This window comes from Brachyhypopomus gauderio, unplaced genomic scaffold (genome assembly GCF_052324685.1).
Source record: "Brachyhypopomus gauderio isolate BG-103 unplaced genomic scaffold, BGAUD_0.2 sc50, whole genome shotgun sequence".
NCBI classification, from domain to species: Eukaryota; Metazoa; Chordata; class Actinopteri; order Gymnotiformes; family Hypopomidae; genus Brachyhypopomus; species Brachyhypopomus gauderio.
Window position 1 is genome coordinate 1,941,996 of NW_027506875.1, and position 15,532 is coordinate 1,957,527.

General features: G+C 42.3%; 1 protein-coding gene across 3 annotated transcripts; it reads left to right on the top strand.

Annotated features, from left to right (window-relative positions):
- Positions 1 to 836: 836 nt before the first annotated feature.
- oatx (organic anion transporter X) lies at positions 837 to 14,972 on the top strand. Of its 3 annotated transcripts, XM_076986986.1 has the most exons (11): positions 837 to 1,004; positions 1,089 to 1,336; positions 4,143 to 4,246; positions 4,997 to 5,151; positions 7,324 to 7,492; positions 8,298 to 8,421; positions 9,603 to 9,718; positions 9,802 to 10,016; positions 10,236 to 10,344; positions 11,568 to 11,774; positions 12,855 to 14,972. In XM_076986986.1, exons 1-11 carry the CDS (start codon positions 923 to 925, stop codon positions 12,952 to 12,954), a joined length of 1,629 nt encoding a protein of 542 aa, XP_076843101.1. In that variant the 5' UTR covers positions 837 to 922; the 3' UTR covers positions 12,955 to 14,972. The 3 variants fall into 3 exon arrangements, with proteins under 3 accessions (XP_076843101.1, XP_076843099.1, XP_076843100.1); XM_076986984.1 differs by having other exon boundaries at positions 837 to 1,336; XM_076986985.1 differs by having other exon boundaries at positions 837 to 1,336; positions 11,572 to 11,774.
- Positions 14,973 to 15,532: the final 560 nt, after the last annotated feature.

Sequence of the window (15,532 nt, forward strand, 5' to 3'; positions counted from 1 at the left end):
ACACCTGAGTGTCAGGTGATGGGAGGGAGCGCAGTAGTTCAGTCATTATAGCAGCAACAGCAGAAACCGTAAGACTTGTTCAAGATCTCCCTGGACAACACAACCCGCTTTTCCCATTTGCCTGTGTTCAACAGGTTCGAGGTCATGTTTACATCATAGACTCATAACAAAGGTTAACTTTACCATTAACTTTAGATGTAATGACCAGTTTATATGTGTCTCATTTTTGCAAACTTTTGCTGACAGGCGTAATATAGAACATTTAAGCTTAGAAACCAGAGATCAGACTTTGGATGTGCCAGTGAGTTCATTAATAATTGCTTTTCTGTGCACTCTCTTTTGAAACGCATTCTCAGGTTCACTCACAGTGTCCACTGGTGTCACTGTCTGTTCTGAATGCTGCCTCTGCTTTGAGTCCTGTTACAGATTTGATTACTCCCAACTTTTCTTGCAACAAGCTGTTTACAGAAATTCCACAGCAGGGGTTTGCAGACTTTGAGATTCAGATTTACACACTTTGAGACAAATATGAGGGACAAAACCCAGATGGTGGTGTCAGTCCTACGGTCAGGCCACCACCAGCTCATCTGACACTTCTATAAGTTTGGGTCCCTCATTTGAAGTTTTATAATTTCACAAATCTGGAGACTTAAACCAGCCGCAGTTTCATTTTTTCAGAAACATCGACCAGATGTTTCTATTGAAAGTGTGGAATGTCACCGGCCGTCTGACAAACATTAACTCCAAAATTAATCATTGCAGGGGTCTCACCGATTATTTGTTTTTAAGTGATGTTGAAACAGCTTGAAAGAAGGGGCGTTGAGGGCTTCACAAGGTGTGAAATTTGTCTCACATTTCCAATGGTACACAGGAAAAGTGCACGTGGAGTGGTTTTGTGAACGACACTGTACTGCGGTCCGATATGGGCTTTACTGACCTCCTAAACGAAGCCGGCGGGTTCGGACGTTTCCAGATGATCCACGTGGCTCTGCTCTCAATCCCAGGTCTTCTTATGGCCAGTCAGAATTTACTCAATAATTTCACTGCAGGGGTTCCGAGACATTATTGTAATATACCAAATATTACAGCTCTGGCAGCTGCTACTAACACATCTGTGGCTGAACACAGTGCAGATTCTCTTCTCCCTGCATTCATTCCTCTGGAGAATTCTGCACTGTCAAAGTGCACCAGATATGTTCACGTGCAGTGGCATCTTCTTGGTGGAAACACAAGTCATAATGAGGAGCACACCAATCTGACTGAACTTCAGACGACGACCTGTGTTGAAGGATGGACGTACGAAAAGACGGATTTTCTCTCAACAATAGTGACTGAAGTAAGTGTGTGATGGAAGGATTATTTTGTCATGAGGTCTTTAATCTCTGACCTAATTTGGAAAACTATTTCCAAATGTTTCTGTCACTGGTAATCTGACGCAGCATCCACTGTACTTTAAGACTTAAGGCAGAGCGGAACATTTACAAATCTGTAACTTAATTTCATTGTTAATCAAATTACATCATAATATCAAAGGAGATAACATGCTAATTAATATACAATGAATAGTGATAAATTTAAATAGTAATTTGATTTCTGTCATTTGCAGAATGTACAGACATTTTAGATTATTATTAACATGAAATATTTAGGGGTATTTATAAATAATTATGAAAGGTTTTTGGTAATATATATTCTTCTATACAATTAATATGTAATAGTCAATATGTAATATTAATTACATAATATATAATACGCCCTGCTGCTGAAAATGGTCACTGTTGTAGCACGTAGTCAAATGTCGCTCCGCGGGGCCTTGTTAATAATATGGATATTGTCACGATTGTAAGCACCGTTGTCACTAATATGTGCAGGCAGAGATATTAAAGTTATCAGATTAGGAAATACTGAAAGTGTTAAGTGGTTGTTTAGTAGTGTAAAATATTTAGCAGTGTAAAATATTGTTTCAGGTTATGGACCACGTTGACTCATAAGGATCAATATCGTATAGACTATAACCAGTGGTATAATATCGTGACTATGACCAGTGGTATAATATCGTGTAGGTTATAACCAGAGCTATAATGTGTATGACTAGTGGACAGTGGTAGTTACTTAATCCCAGCTTGCAAATCGTTTAGCTGTTTATGCACAGCTTCTTAATCCTTAAAGTAAATTCCAGTTTCAGACAGTAAACTGAAGGACATGTTCATCAGATGTGATGTAAGAATTGATTCTATTTCATCCTGACATTGTGAATATAAAAAAAATGAGGTGAGATTAAAATCTAATACAATATACGATATTCTTTCAATTTATTCCAAGTGTACAATTTCATTTCAATAAGAACAATTTTTTGCAGAAATATTTGCCCCCATTTCCATTGCCAGGAAAAGTACTTTTTCTCTCTGGTTCTTGGTTATTTAACTGAGATCATGGCACATTTAATTATAGTAAATTAATCAGAGGAAGAAATTGCAGGTTTGAGTTTTAATGCGTTTAATTCAAACAATGCGTTAACAGGGTTCAACTCTCTGTGTGAAGAAAACACTTTAGGCCCATGTTGATAGTACACATCACAACTGGACCATGGTGATAGTACACCTCACAACTGGACCATGATGATAGTACACATCACAACTGGACCATGGTGATAGTACACATCACAACTGGACCATGGTGATAGTCAGGGCCGGAGTGGGACACTTTTTCAGCCCGGGAGTTATATGCCCAAATACTGCCCAATATTATTTTTCCCTCCCAATCGGCCCAAACTAGAGACTGACATGAGCCGGCCCATCGGGAATCCTCCCGAATCTCCCGATTAGCCACTCCGGCTCTGGTGATAGTACACATCACAACTGGACCATGGTGATAGTACACATCACAACTGGACCATGGTCATTCTCCGCCATGGCCACACGGGGGCACTGTAAGGCTAGATAAAACGGCATACTAAATATTTCTAAAAATAAAAAGTAAAATAAAATAAAGTAAACTCAGGATCAGTATCCTTGTTTCACAACAAAGATTGTTTTCAAGGCTTAGCAGCTAAAGGGAAGAAGAACACAGCCTTAATGACATTACACCCCCGCAACATGAACCCTGTGGTATATTCCATCTCCCACCACGAGCCCATGGAGTATTTCATCACCCACTATGAGGTACCAACCCAGATGTAACAGACCCAGAGTGAGACCTCCCACTGAGACAGCTGTCTTCTCAAAACAAATAAATTTTCTACAGTGAGAATATAATATGGTGTTTGAACAAGATAAGCAAACAACAAATGTCTAGTCATCAATTAGGCTTAATTTTTTTTTATATTTTAAATTATTATATTTTTTGTTTTTTAAATTATGCTTATTTTGCATGATTTACTGAAAATCCAAAATGTATTCAGCCAAAGACGAGAAACCCAAACACAGTCCCAGCCCCAAACACAGTGACCTGCCCACTCTTTTCCTCTTTTGTAAGATTTTGCACTCTGATCTCACTGTTTTTATATTGGAGCATTGAGTAGTGTATTTCCATCAGACAAAAGATAAATTTTCAGAATACCAGCAGACCTGACAAAGTTCATGTTGTGGTTTGGGGTGAGGTGTATAAGGTGCAGGGTGTGGGAGAATTGTGCTGTCATTGTGTTCTGAGCGTCATGTCCTGGAATCATTTCTCTGAGTTTGAATTGTAATGACACACCTGACAACTTTCAGGAAACAAGCAGAGTTAGTTTCATTGTCTCTGAGGTATTAGTATTATTGTTAAGTGTTTTAAAACATACTTTGGTTTGGTACAACTGTGTCATCATCCAAACTGCTAAAGACTCTCCAGACTACTAAAGATCTTCCAGACTACTAAAGACTCTCCAGACTACTAAAGACCACCAAAATGTTCTACAGTAATTAAAACAGAGTTTAGTTATAATGGACAGTTCTATTATAGTTATGACAGAAGTGTTTTACTGTTGTTATAACAGTATATAACATGTTTCTTAGAACAAAGTGAAATAATTATATGTTCTCCTGGACACATATTGCACAGGCTTCATTCAGAGGCAGGAAGAGTCTCAGCAAAAACAAACCTCCATGTGGTCAATGCTGGCGTTTTTAGAGAGCGCCCCACTAAAATGGTGTCTGTTCTGATAGTGGGATTTGGTGTGCAATCTCCGGCCACTCAAACAGCTCTGCCAGACCATCTACATGGGCGGCGTGCTGACAGGTGCAATTCTGTTTGGCGGACTTTCCGACAGGTGGGAACACACACTCTCTGTAGCCTCGCCCACAGTACCCAGTCATTAGTTTTATAATGTTGCTAAAACGTTGTAATACGTTACCTAAAACCACACACAACATGTCAGTCTTCATACAGTATATTGTATGGAGAATCAAACTTAGCTTCAAAACTATGAACATATATATTTTTTATATTCACATCAACTTGTCACAATTTCAAATAACATTTATGTTATTTATGAAATGTTGCTTCCACAAAACAAATGTAGGAAATTGCAACATGTCAAAGAAGTCTTTCACCATCTAAAGCACTATGTAGTATATACCTGTGCCACTGTTCTGGGATCAGGTCTTCAGTATCAGTAAAGCTTCAGTATTAGTGCTCTCCTCAGGTTATGAGCTCGTGGTTATCTCTACTCAATTAAATTCAAATTAGCTTTATTGGCAAGACACGTAAAATATATTTTACCAAAGCTGTACATTACAAGTTGGTTGAATACATTTATCATTGAAAATATAATACATAAATTGAAAATAACTAATAAACAGAATACCACTTGAAGTTAGGGTTAGGGTTATTTGAAGTCACATTTTTTTAGAAATTATTATATGTAATAATTTGTAGGAATAAATGAATACATGAAAATAATCAATTAAAAAACCACTCTCTCCTCTCTCACCTGTCTCTCTTTCTCCTCTCTCACCTGTCTCTCTCTATCCTGTCTCTCTTTCTCCTCGCCATCTGCTGTCTCTCTCTCTGTCCTCAGGTTTGGAAGGAAGGCCATGCTGCTTTGGTCATATTTCCAGCTGGCTCTGCTGGGCACCTTCACGGCTTTATCCCCGTCTTACCTGGCCTACAGCATTTTTCGCTTCCTGACGGGCATGGCAGTGTCCGGGGTCATCCTCAACTCCGTCTCTCTCAGTAAGTGTCCTGGGTCATCCTCAACTCGGTCTCTCTCAGTAAGTGTCCTGGGTCATCTTCAACTCGGTCTCTCTCAGTAAGTGTCGGGGGTCATCCTCAACTCCGTCTCTCTCAGTAAGTGTCCGGGGTCATCCTCAACTCCGTCTCTCTCAGTAAGTGTCCGGGGTCATCCTCAACTCCGTCTCTCTCAGTAAGTGTCCTGGGTCATCCTCAACTCCGTCTCTCTCAGTAAGTGTCCTGGGTCATCCTCAACTCCGTCTCTCTCAGTAAGTGTCCTGGGTCATCCTCAACTCCGTCTCTCTCAGTAAGTGTCCTGGGTCATCCTCAACTCCGTCTCTCTCAGTAAGTGTCCTGGGTCATCCTCAACTCCGTCTCTCTCAGTAAGTGTCCTGGGTCATCCTCAACTCCGTCTCTCTCAGTAAGTGTCTGGGGTCATCCTCAACTCGGTCTCTCTCAGTAAGTGTCCGGGGTCATCCTCAACTCCGTCTCTCTCAGTAAGTGTCCTGGGTCATCCTCAACTCCGTCTCTCTCAGTAAGTGTCCTGGGTCATCCTCAACTCCGTCTCTCTCAGTAAGTGTCCGGGGTCATCCTCAACTCCGTCTCTCTCAGTAAGTGTCCGGGGTCATCCTCAACTCCGTCTCTCTCAGTAAGTGTCCTGGGTCATCCTCAACTCCGTCTCTCTCAGTAAGTGTCCGGGGTCATCCTCAACTCCGTCTCTCTCAGTAAGTGCCCTGGGTCATCCTCAACTCCGTCTCTCTCAGTAAGTGTCCTGGGTCATCCTCAACTCCGTCTCTCTCAGTAAGTGTCCTGGGTCATCCTCAACTCCGTCTCTCTCAGTAAGTGTCCTGGGTCATCCTCAACTCCGTCTCTCTCAGTAAGTGTCCTGGGTCATCCTCAACTCCGTCTCTCTCAGTAAGTGTCCTGGGTCATCCTCAACTCCGTCTCTCTCAGTAAGTGTCCTGGGTCATCCTCAACTCGGTCTCTCTCAGTAAGTGTCGGGGGTCAGCAAAGGCACACATACACAGAGGTGTCAATTCCAGGTTCAGAAAGTAAAAGTCCTCACCAGGATTTTGCTCAGGCTTCCTTGATTGTGTTGATTCCACTAATTTTACCTGTATTGCACTAATTAGAAATTAAAGCAAGCTTGAGCAAAATCCTGGTGAGGACTTTTACTTTCTGAACCTGGAATTTACACCTCTGCACATACAAGATCCAAATCTGATAGCAAATACAAGTCAAGAACACAGGAAACAGGCAGAAACACAAAGGGCTAAATCTCAGAGAGTAAACACATACACAAAGCAGATTGAACCAGGAGTGCACTGCAGAAATAGCTCTCAGCATGCTATCAAACAGTTGTTAGCAACACTTCACACTGAGTGTGAGATGGAGCCCTTGTTATATAGGGATGGATAATGAGGGACAGGTGTGAGTTATTGATGAGGGCAGGAGGATCTGAATAGGTGTCGCCAGGAACTCTGGGGGTTAGAGTCTGTGGAGACATGCAGAGTGACAACTTCATTTAATCATTTGGCTAGAGTAGCTGTTGTCATGCGATTCGACCCCAGGAACTCCAATCCCCAGCATGCCCTCTGTCACTGCCCAGCATGCACTGTTTCTCATTATGTATTTGGATCCTGTTTTTGTACTTTTACCGCCTCCCTGGTTTTGACCCCAGGACTGTTAGACGCAAACAATTTATTAAATAAACCACATTCACGTCCTGCGAGCCTCTATATTCTGACATGCTTCCAGCATTACAGCTGTAAATTATACTAAATAGTCAAACAAATACATAATAATAATAAAATTAATACACATTTATATAATTTGATTAATGATAGTGACTTCAAAGACTTGAGTGTCTCAGTAATCCACACTGTTATGTTCATTCTGGTCTTAAATACCTGCCTGTCTAGTCTGGAGCTACTCAGCTGTTAATGGTGTCTTCTGGTGTTGAAGTGCAGGCAAGACCCAAACCTGATTAAGGCAGGCAGAAAGGGACTACCAGACTAAACCAGTTGAATATTTACATTCACAGTAATACAATGAAAAAATGCATTCAGTTTTTAGCTTATTGTTTATTTTTCACTCTCAGTAAGTGAGGTGTGTGTGTGTTTGCAGAGGTGTGTGTGCTAACCCTCTCAGTAAGTGAGGTGTGTGTGTTTGCAGAGGTGGAGTGGATCCCCACCAAGTCCCGCACCTTCGTGGGCACTATTTCGTCCTTCTTCTTCACCTTTGGTCAGGTGATCCTTGCGGGCGTGGCCTACAGCCTGAAGGACTGGCGTCAGCTACATGTGGCCGTTTGTAGTCCATTCTTCATCATCTTCCTGTACAGCTGGTGAGAGAATTAAATCACCATGTGCCCTAATCACCCTAGCCCTAATTCTTACCTAAACCCTAACCCTCACCCTAACCCTAATTCTGACCTAAACCCTAACCTGGTTGGTATACCTAACATAGCCTAACTACTAAGCTAATAAACACAACCCAACTGTTAACCTTACACAACCTAACTGTTAACAGATCTAACACAGCCTAAGTGTTAACCTAACCCAACCTAACTGATACCCTAACTGTTAACCTAACTAACACAACCTATCTGCTAACCTAACTAACACATTTTAACTGTTAATCTAACTAACACTGCCTAACTGCTGCATTCGTATAATCACTAGTCAAAGCGTTACCCTCTATGTGCTTATAGTCAAATGATCATGCCAATGCAAACTGATTATGTCTATATAACATTACAAGATGCTCTTAATGTAAATGCAGTGTGTTGTCTGGCGTTAGTGTCTTTTTGGTTGGGTGATTTTACTGGTAAGGAACTTGTGTTAGTATTCTGGTGGACAGTTGGTTTTGAGACTTTTTGAGAGTTTTAGTGCATTTTTGGGGTGAGATTACCTGGGTTGTATAACTGCTAATTTGAAATTATATGAAGCTCTTAGAAACATTGTGTCATACTGAATGATGCATATAACTAATTCAAAAAACTTGAATGTTGCATTTTCACATTACAAACATGTAAACCAGGCATGTGTGTTTCAAATGTGTGTGTGTGTGTGTGTGTGTGTGTATGTGTGTGTGTGTGTGTGTGTGTGTGTGTTCTCTTGGTGTGTAAAATATCTGCATGTGTGTCCGAGGTGGTACTCAGAGTCGGCCAGATGGCTCTTGCTGGTGGACAGGCCAGAGGAGGCCCTCCGGCAGCTACAGCGTGTGGCCAGGATCAATGGCAGAGCTGAGATGGCAGACAAGCTCAGTTTGGAGGTAAGGACCACAATTCACACATCACTTCAAATTCACACATCACTTCAAATGGGAAAGACATGGTGAACCGTTTGGAATTATATAGATTCTTGCAGGAATGATTTGTAGCATGAGATCTGAGATCTTTATCCAAGTTATAATAAATAAAGACAACACAACATTTCTTGGGGGGGGGGGGGGGGGGGCAGCAAGGAAATCTGGGGTGACATTGCCCTCCTAGGACCGGCCCAGTTTCTAATTGTATAATTTAAATAGTCAACCACTGGAAAAAAGAACCTTTAAATATAATCTGGTAGACAGAAAGAGAGACAGACAAAGTTATTGATGTATTTAAAAGCACTTGCATTTGCTGGGAACTGACCTGGACTTCACTTCATTGGTCATTTGTGTGTGGCTCCAATGTGTTTTACTTCTTTGTTCCATTAAAGCGTTCAACTGGACCTTGTGTTTCTATCCTGCCCCTTTCCCCTCCAGTACACATCACTACATTTCCTGAAATTAAAGCCAGAATAAGCTTTCATTTGATTAATAAACATATGGTGTAAAATATTTTTGTGACGTCTTCAGCACATCACAAGTCAAAGGCATGCAGGCCATTAACTGTAAAGGTTTAATGGCCAGAATGAGAATCAAAATCATGTCAATCAAGGGCATCAAAACCAGAGAGTCAGCAAAAGTACAAAAACAGACTAAAACTCAGACAAAAAACAGTCCAGATAAAAAAAAACAGTAGGCTATAATCTAAGCCAAGTACACAGTATCGAAAGTGCAGGCAATGCTCACAATTTGAGTGAACAAGTCCAGGTATATATGGGTGTCTGATAATGACAGGCAGGTGGTGCTTAGTAATGAGGGGAGGAGTGGAGTTAGGTGGAGTAGAGCATTCTGGGAATCGGAGTTCCTGGGGTTCGGCTGCATGACAGTTTCATTTGTTTGTTTAATAAGAATGCCTTTATTTATTTGTAGGACTTAAAACCACAAAGTCAGATCATATTAAGATATTAGTAAGAAATCCAGATTATTCCAAACTATTTCTCACAGCTGTGAAGCCAACACATGAATGAATATCTTACATAGCCAGGAGATGTAGAATCAATGTGGTGTAGGTCAAATCAAATGATCTAACTGGGTTAGATTAACTAAAATATCTGAACTGAAGTAGCTAAATCTTTCCTGTGTAGGTGTTACAGTCCCATATGCAGAAAGAAGTTCGCTCTCCGAGGACAGTTCACACAGCGTATGACCTGCTCCGGACCCCAGCGATGAGGAGAATCTCCATGTGCCTCTTGGTGGTCTGGTAGGAACCCTCAAACCACATTCATAATGGACAAATAATACTTAAAAAAACATTTAGAAATAATATTTGTTCCCTCTCAACAGGTTTTCAACCAGTTTTGCATATTATGGTCTGGCCATGGACCTGCAGAAGTTTGGTGTGAACATCTACCTGATGCAGGTCATATTTGGGGCAGTGGATATACCTGCTAAACTGGTCGTCTTGGGGATGCTCAGTTTCCTGGGTCGGCGCATGACCCAGGGTCTGTGTCTCCTGGCATCATCGTCTGTGATATTCGCCAACATTTTTGTCCCTAATGGTAAAGGAGACATTAGTCTAATCCCAACCCACCTGTTGTTGTTGTCATGTATGTGTTAGACCAAAGATATAATAATGAGAAGACGTGCCTGCACTTTATCGAATATAATATATGCCCATCATTAAAGTTGTCATTTTTACATTATTTAATAATAATATATACATTTAATTTACAAAATGTGTCTTAAAGTTGTCCAAGCTATTCCTCTGTTTCACACAGACATGCAGATCATAAGGACGACCCTCGCTGTACTTGGGAAGGGCTTCACCTCCGCCTCCTTCACCTGTGTCTACCTCTTCACTGGAGAGCTCTACCCTACCATCATCAGGTCAGTCTCACCTGGGCCTCAGGTGCTGATTAGTAGAGGTAATAATTCTTGATTATTTATAGGCACAAAACCAGTATAATAAGTAGATCAGATGGGGTGTAATTGGGCGTAGTGGGGTGTAATGGGGCGTAATGGTGTGTAATTGGGCGTAGTGGGGTGGTATGGGGCATAATGGGGTTGTAATGGGGTGTATTAGCATGTAATGGGGTGTAGTGGGGTGTAAATAGGCATAGAGGGGTGTAATGGGGTAATGGGGTGTAATTGGACATAGTGGGGTGTAATGGGGTTATGGGGTGTAATGGGGTGTAATGGGGCGTAATGGAATGTAATGGAGTGTAATGGTGCATAATTGGGGCGTAATTAGGGCGTAATGGGTTGTAGTAGGATGTAATGGGGTGTAATGGGGTAATGGGGTGTAATGGGGTGTAATGGGGTAATGGGGTGTAATGGGGCGTAATGGGGTGTAATGGGGTGTAATGGGGCGTAATGGGTGTAATGGGGTTAATGGGGAGTAATGGAGTGTAATGGTGCGTAATTGGGGCGTAATGGGTTGTAATGGGATGTAATGGGGTGTAATGGGGATAATGGGGTGTAATGGGGTTAATGGGGAGTAATGGAGTGTAATGGTGCGTAATTGGGGCGTAATTAGGGCGTAATGGGTTGTAGTGGGATGTAATGGGTGTAATGGGGTTAATGGGGAGTAATGGAGTGTAATGGTGCGTAATTGGGGCGTAATTGGGGCGTAATGGGTTGTAGTGGGATGTAATGGGGTGTAATGGGGATAATGGGGTGTAGTGGGATGTAATGGGGTGTAATGGGGTGTAATGGGGCGTAATTGGGGCGTAATTAGGGCGTAATGGGTTGTAGTGGGATGTAATGGGGTGTAATGGGGATAATGGGTTGTAGTGGGATGTAATGGGGTGTAGTGGGGATAATGGGGTGTAGTGGGATGTAACGGGGTGTAATGGGGATAATGGGATGTAATGGGGTGTAATGGGGATAATGGGGTGTAATGGGGCGTAATGGGGTGTAATGGGGATAATGGGGTGTAGTGGGATGTAATGGGGTGTAATGGGGATAATGGGGTGTAATGGAGTGTAATGGTGCGTAATTGGGGCGTAATTAGGGCGTAATGGGGTGTAATGGGATGTAATGGGGTGTAATGGGGATAATGGGGTAATGGGGTGTAATGGTGCGTAATGAGGCTGTTGGTGCTGGTGCAGGCAGACCGGGATGGGCTTCAGCTCCACCATGGCCCGGGTCGGCTCCATGGCCGCTCCAGCTGTGCTCATCTTGGACGAGGTGTTTCCCGCTCTGCCCAGTGTGGTATATGGCGGATCTGCGCTGGTGGCTGGTGTCACTGCCTTTCTGCTGCCAGAAACCCACAGCACCCCACTGCCTGACACCATCCAAGAGGTGGAGGAGAAGTGGTAAGCAGAGATGAATCACTGACTGGGTGGAGATGTATCACTGACTGGGTGGAGATGAATCACTGACTGGGTGGAGATGTATCACTGACTGGGTGGAGATGAATCACTGACTGGGTGGAGATGTATCACTGACTGGGTGGAGATGTATCACTGACTGGGTGGAGATGAATCACTGACTGGGTGGAGATGTATCACTGACTGGGTGGAGATGAATCACTGACTGGGTGGAGATGTATCACTGACTGGGTGGAGATGAATCACTGACTGGGTGGAGATGTATCAGTCATTTACCTCCCACTACTCTGGTCACACTTCTCCAGTGTCGTTTTGCCTACCCTACGATCACAACACTACTGATCCTTAATCTAATACACCAGAAACTGACCCTTAATCTCATACACCAGGAATTTACCCTTAATCTCATAAACCAGGAACTGACCCTTAATCTCATAAACCAGGAACTGACCCTTAATCTCATACACCAGGAACTGACCCTTAATCTCATACACCAGAAACTGACCCTTAATCTCATAAACCAGGAACTGACCCTTAATCTCATACACCAGGAACTGACCCTTAATATCATAAACCAGGAACTGACCCTTAATCTAATAAACCAGGAACTGACCCTTAATCTCATAAACCAGGAACTGACTCCTAATCTCATATACCAGGAACTGACCCATACCTTTCAAGAAACACTTTTTGCATTAGGTCCCATGGCAAAATTAATGATACGCCCAATTCTATTTAGTCAAAGTATACCCGACTGTGTTCCAGTAATACTCCAGTATACCCGTCTGTGTTCCAGTAATGCTCCAGTATACCCGTCTGTGTTCCAGTAATGCTCCAGTATACCCGTCTGTGTTCCAGTAATACTCCAGTATACCCGACTGTGTTCCAGTAATACTCCAGTATACCCGTCTATGTTCCAGTAATGCTCCAGTATACCCGTCTGTGTTCCAGTAATACTCCAGTATACCCGACTGTGTTCATTTTTCTCTTTCCCATGAGTTTCTCCTACCGTTCTTGCTAAAGTGATGAAGGAGCTTTGATTCATGGATCATGTTGCATTTGCAGGGGGAAAAGCCGAAGCTGTCAGCCACTGAATGAGGCCATACAGTCAGAGGTGGTGGACCAGGCTGCAAAAGAACAGGAAGTTCGTTTGACTTTTCTCTGAGACTGTTCTCTGAGACTATTTTCTGAGACTGGCCTGTAGTCTCACCCTGCACCCTGGTCCACAGGGCTGTAATTTTCACATCAGATCACATTTGCAGTTTGAGGTGACAAGATATATCATGAAGATTCTTCTGTTAAATTCCAAATCTCTTCAACCACAGAGGAACATGATGCATTTCTCCATTGTCCTGTTTCAGCAGAACATACCAGCTATTAATGCTACATATGCCAACCAGTACATCCAGTACAACTGATCAGACCAGATCAGACCAGCTCCTTTACTCAGACCAGATCAGACCAGCTCCTTTACCCAGCTCCTCAGATCAGATCAGATCAGACCATCTCCTTTACTCAGCTCCTCAGATCAGATCAGTTTCTCAGCCAGGAACAGATATCTTGTACCTCTCAGTCACTATTTTAGGTAGTACTGTCTTAAAGGCTCGTTATCTATCTGCAGGTCTCTCATGTCCCTTGGTCCTGAGTCTGGAGGCATCTGCAGACATCTGTCTTCTTGTCTCCAGGTGTCTCCAGGCTCCTTTGTGATCTGTGTCCTGGCTGCTCTTTTTGGGTGGCCTTGATTTTTCTTACCTTGTGGGATCCAGGTGATGTGTTGCCATCTAATACTGACAGCCAACGATTCCGAAGCTGCTGACCGCATGCCATCCTTTGATGCCAAATCCTTAAACACTCTTATCAGCATTTGTGTAGCGGTACAGATTTGTTACAGGGTAGAGCTGCTAATCTCAAGGCCTGGTGCAAATAATAAGGCCTGGTGCTAATCCCAAACATTGGTGATAATCCAAAGCACTGGTGCTAATCCACTGGTGCTAATGGATGGTGTCGGTCTGCACATATACTGCAGGGTTGCCAACTCTCACGCATTTGACCGTTTTCACATGCTCTCACGCCACACTTTCGATATCTCACGCCGAAAAAAAAAGCTAGTTTATTTACCTCTGATCCATATCTATGATTCAATGAGTTACTAGTTCGCTCTGGCGCCAACCACTGGCGATACATAGATCGCGATATAATAGTTAATTTGTGTCCATTTTACGCCCCCCCCCCCCCCCCTTCAACAATTTACATTCACCAACCCCCCCGGTAACAATTTACACTCGCCACCTCCTCCTGGTTCAAATCTCACTCCAAGCGATCTTCAAAAGTTGGCAACCCTGTATACTGTGGCATAATCCCAAGCACTGGTGCTAATCCCCAAACACTGGTGATAATTCCAAGCACTGGTGCTAATCCCCAAACACTGGTGCTAATCCCAAACACTGGTGATAATTCCAAGCACTGGTGCTAATCCCCAAGCACTGGTGATAATCCCAAGCACTGGTGTTAATCCCCAAACCTGGCCTCTTCTTGAAAGGACTGGTGCTGTGTGCAGTTACTAACTAACACTGTGAATATCACTATGTCCAGCTAGTCATCCCACCCCTCTCAACACATCAGTGACTCTGCATTGGCAACTGCATGGTGGACTGTGTTCAGATGGTGTGGGTTAACCTGAAAAAAGATTGCCACAGGGGTTTTTACAGTTGTTTGTGTCACTGTAAATCTAAGGGTTTGGCTGCCCAAACATAGCAGTGGTCCTGTTTTCACAAAACTGGTTAGCTAACACAAACTGTGCAAATAATTTGATCTCAGTCTATACCCCTGTCAGGATATTTTTGTGGTCTGCTACCTTTGAGAATGTCATTTTGTGTTTGTTAGCAGTACGTTTTTGATGTTTGTGTACTTTACTGCTAATAGACAAAACCTGACCCAATTATTGACTTATTGAACTACTGACCCAGATATATATATATCAACCACACTGTCCTGAAATTATTTTTGTTTAGCATATTCATTATTATTAGTCAGAAACATTTGACAGAATAGTGTATTTTTATGGTAGCTCTTTTTATTCTGTTTTCATAGACTGAGTAAAATGCAGTTCATGGATACACATAAGAGTTGTTAAATCTTTGCAAATCATTCTGATAGTTATCAATTTCTTCAATATGAACAAGTAAAATTCATTAATAAATCAAAGGTTAATATAAACAATAATGCCTTCCATCCTTCTACAATAATCACATCTTAAACTGGTTGTGTATAGTCTGAAACTATAATGTACATTAGCATCCTGATGCTCGAAACTCATTAAGATGAACTTATATTCACCCCAGCACAGGAAGTAGGAGAGCCGAGAAAGTGAGTGTGAGAGAGAGAGAGAGAGAGAGAGAGAGAGAGAGAGAGAGAGAGAGAGAAATAATGACTTCGTACTTTTAGTGTATGAAAATCTCACATTATGTCTATAGCAGGATCAAACCACTAGGGGTCAGAAATAAGACCTGCGACGTAGCTAAACGGGGAACAATGTACTAACTCGTATTGTGTTATTGTATTTGTATTAACCGGACCTACAGTATTTGTCTCTCTGTTTCTTTCCGTATTGAACGCTGAATACGGTTTACGGTACTTAATACATTTTAATAATCCCTCTGTACATTGTAATAATCCCGCTGTATCTGACCGCTTTATATATTTTTTGCTCATAAATAGACATAAATGTTTAGTAATTGTAGTTT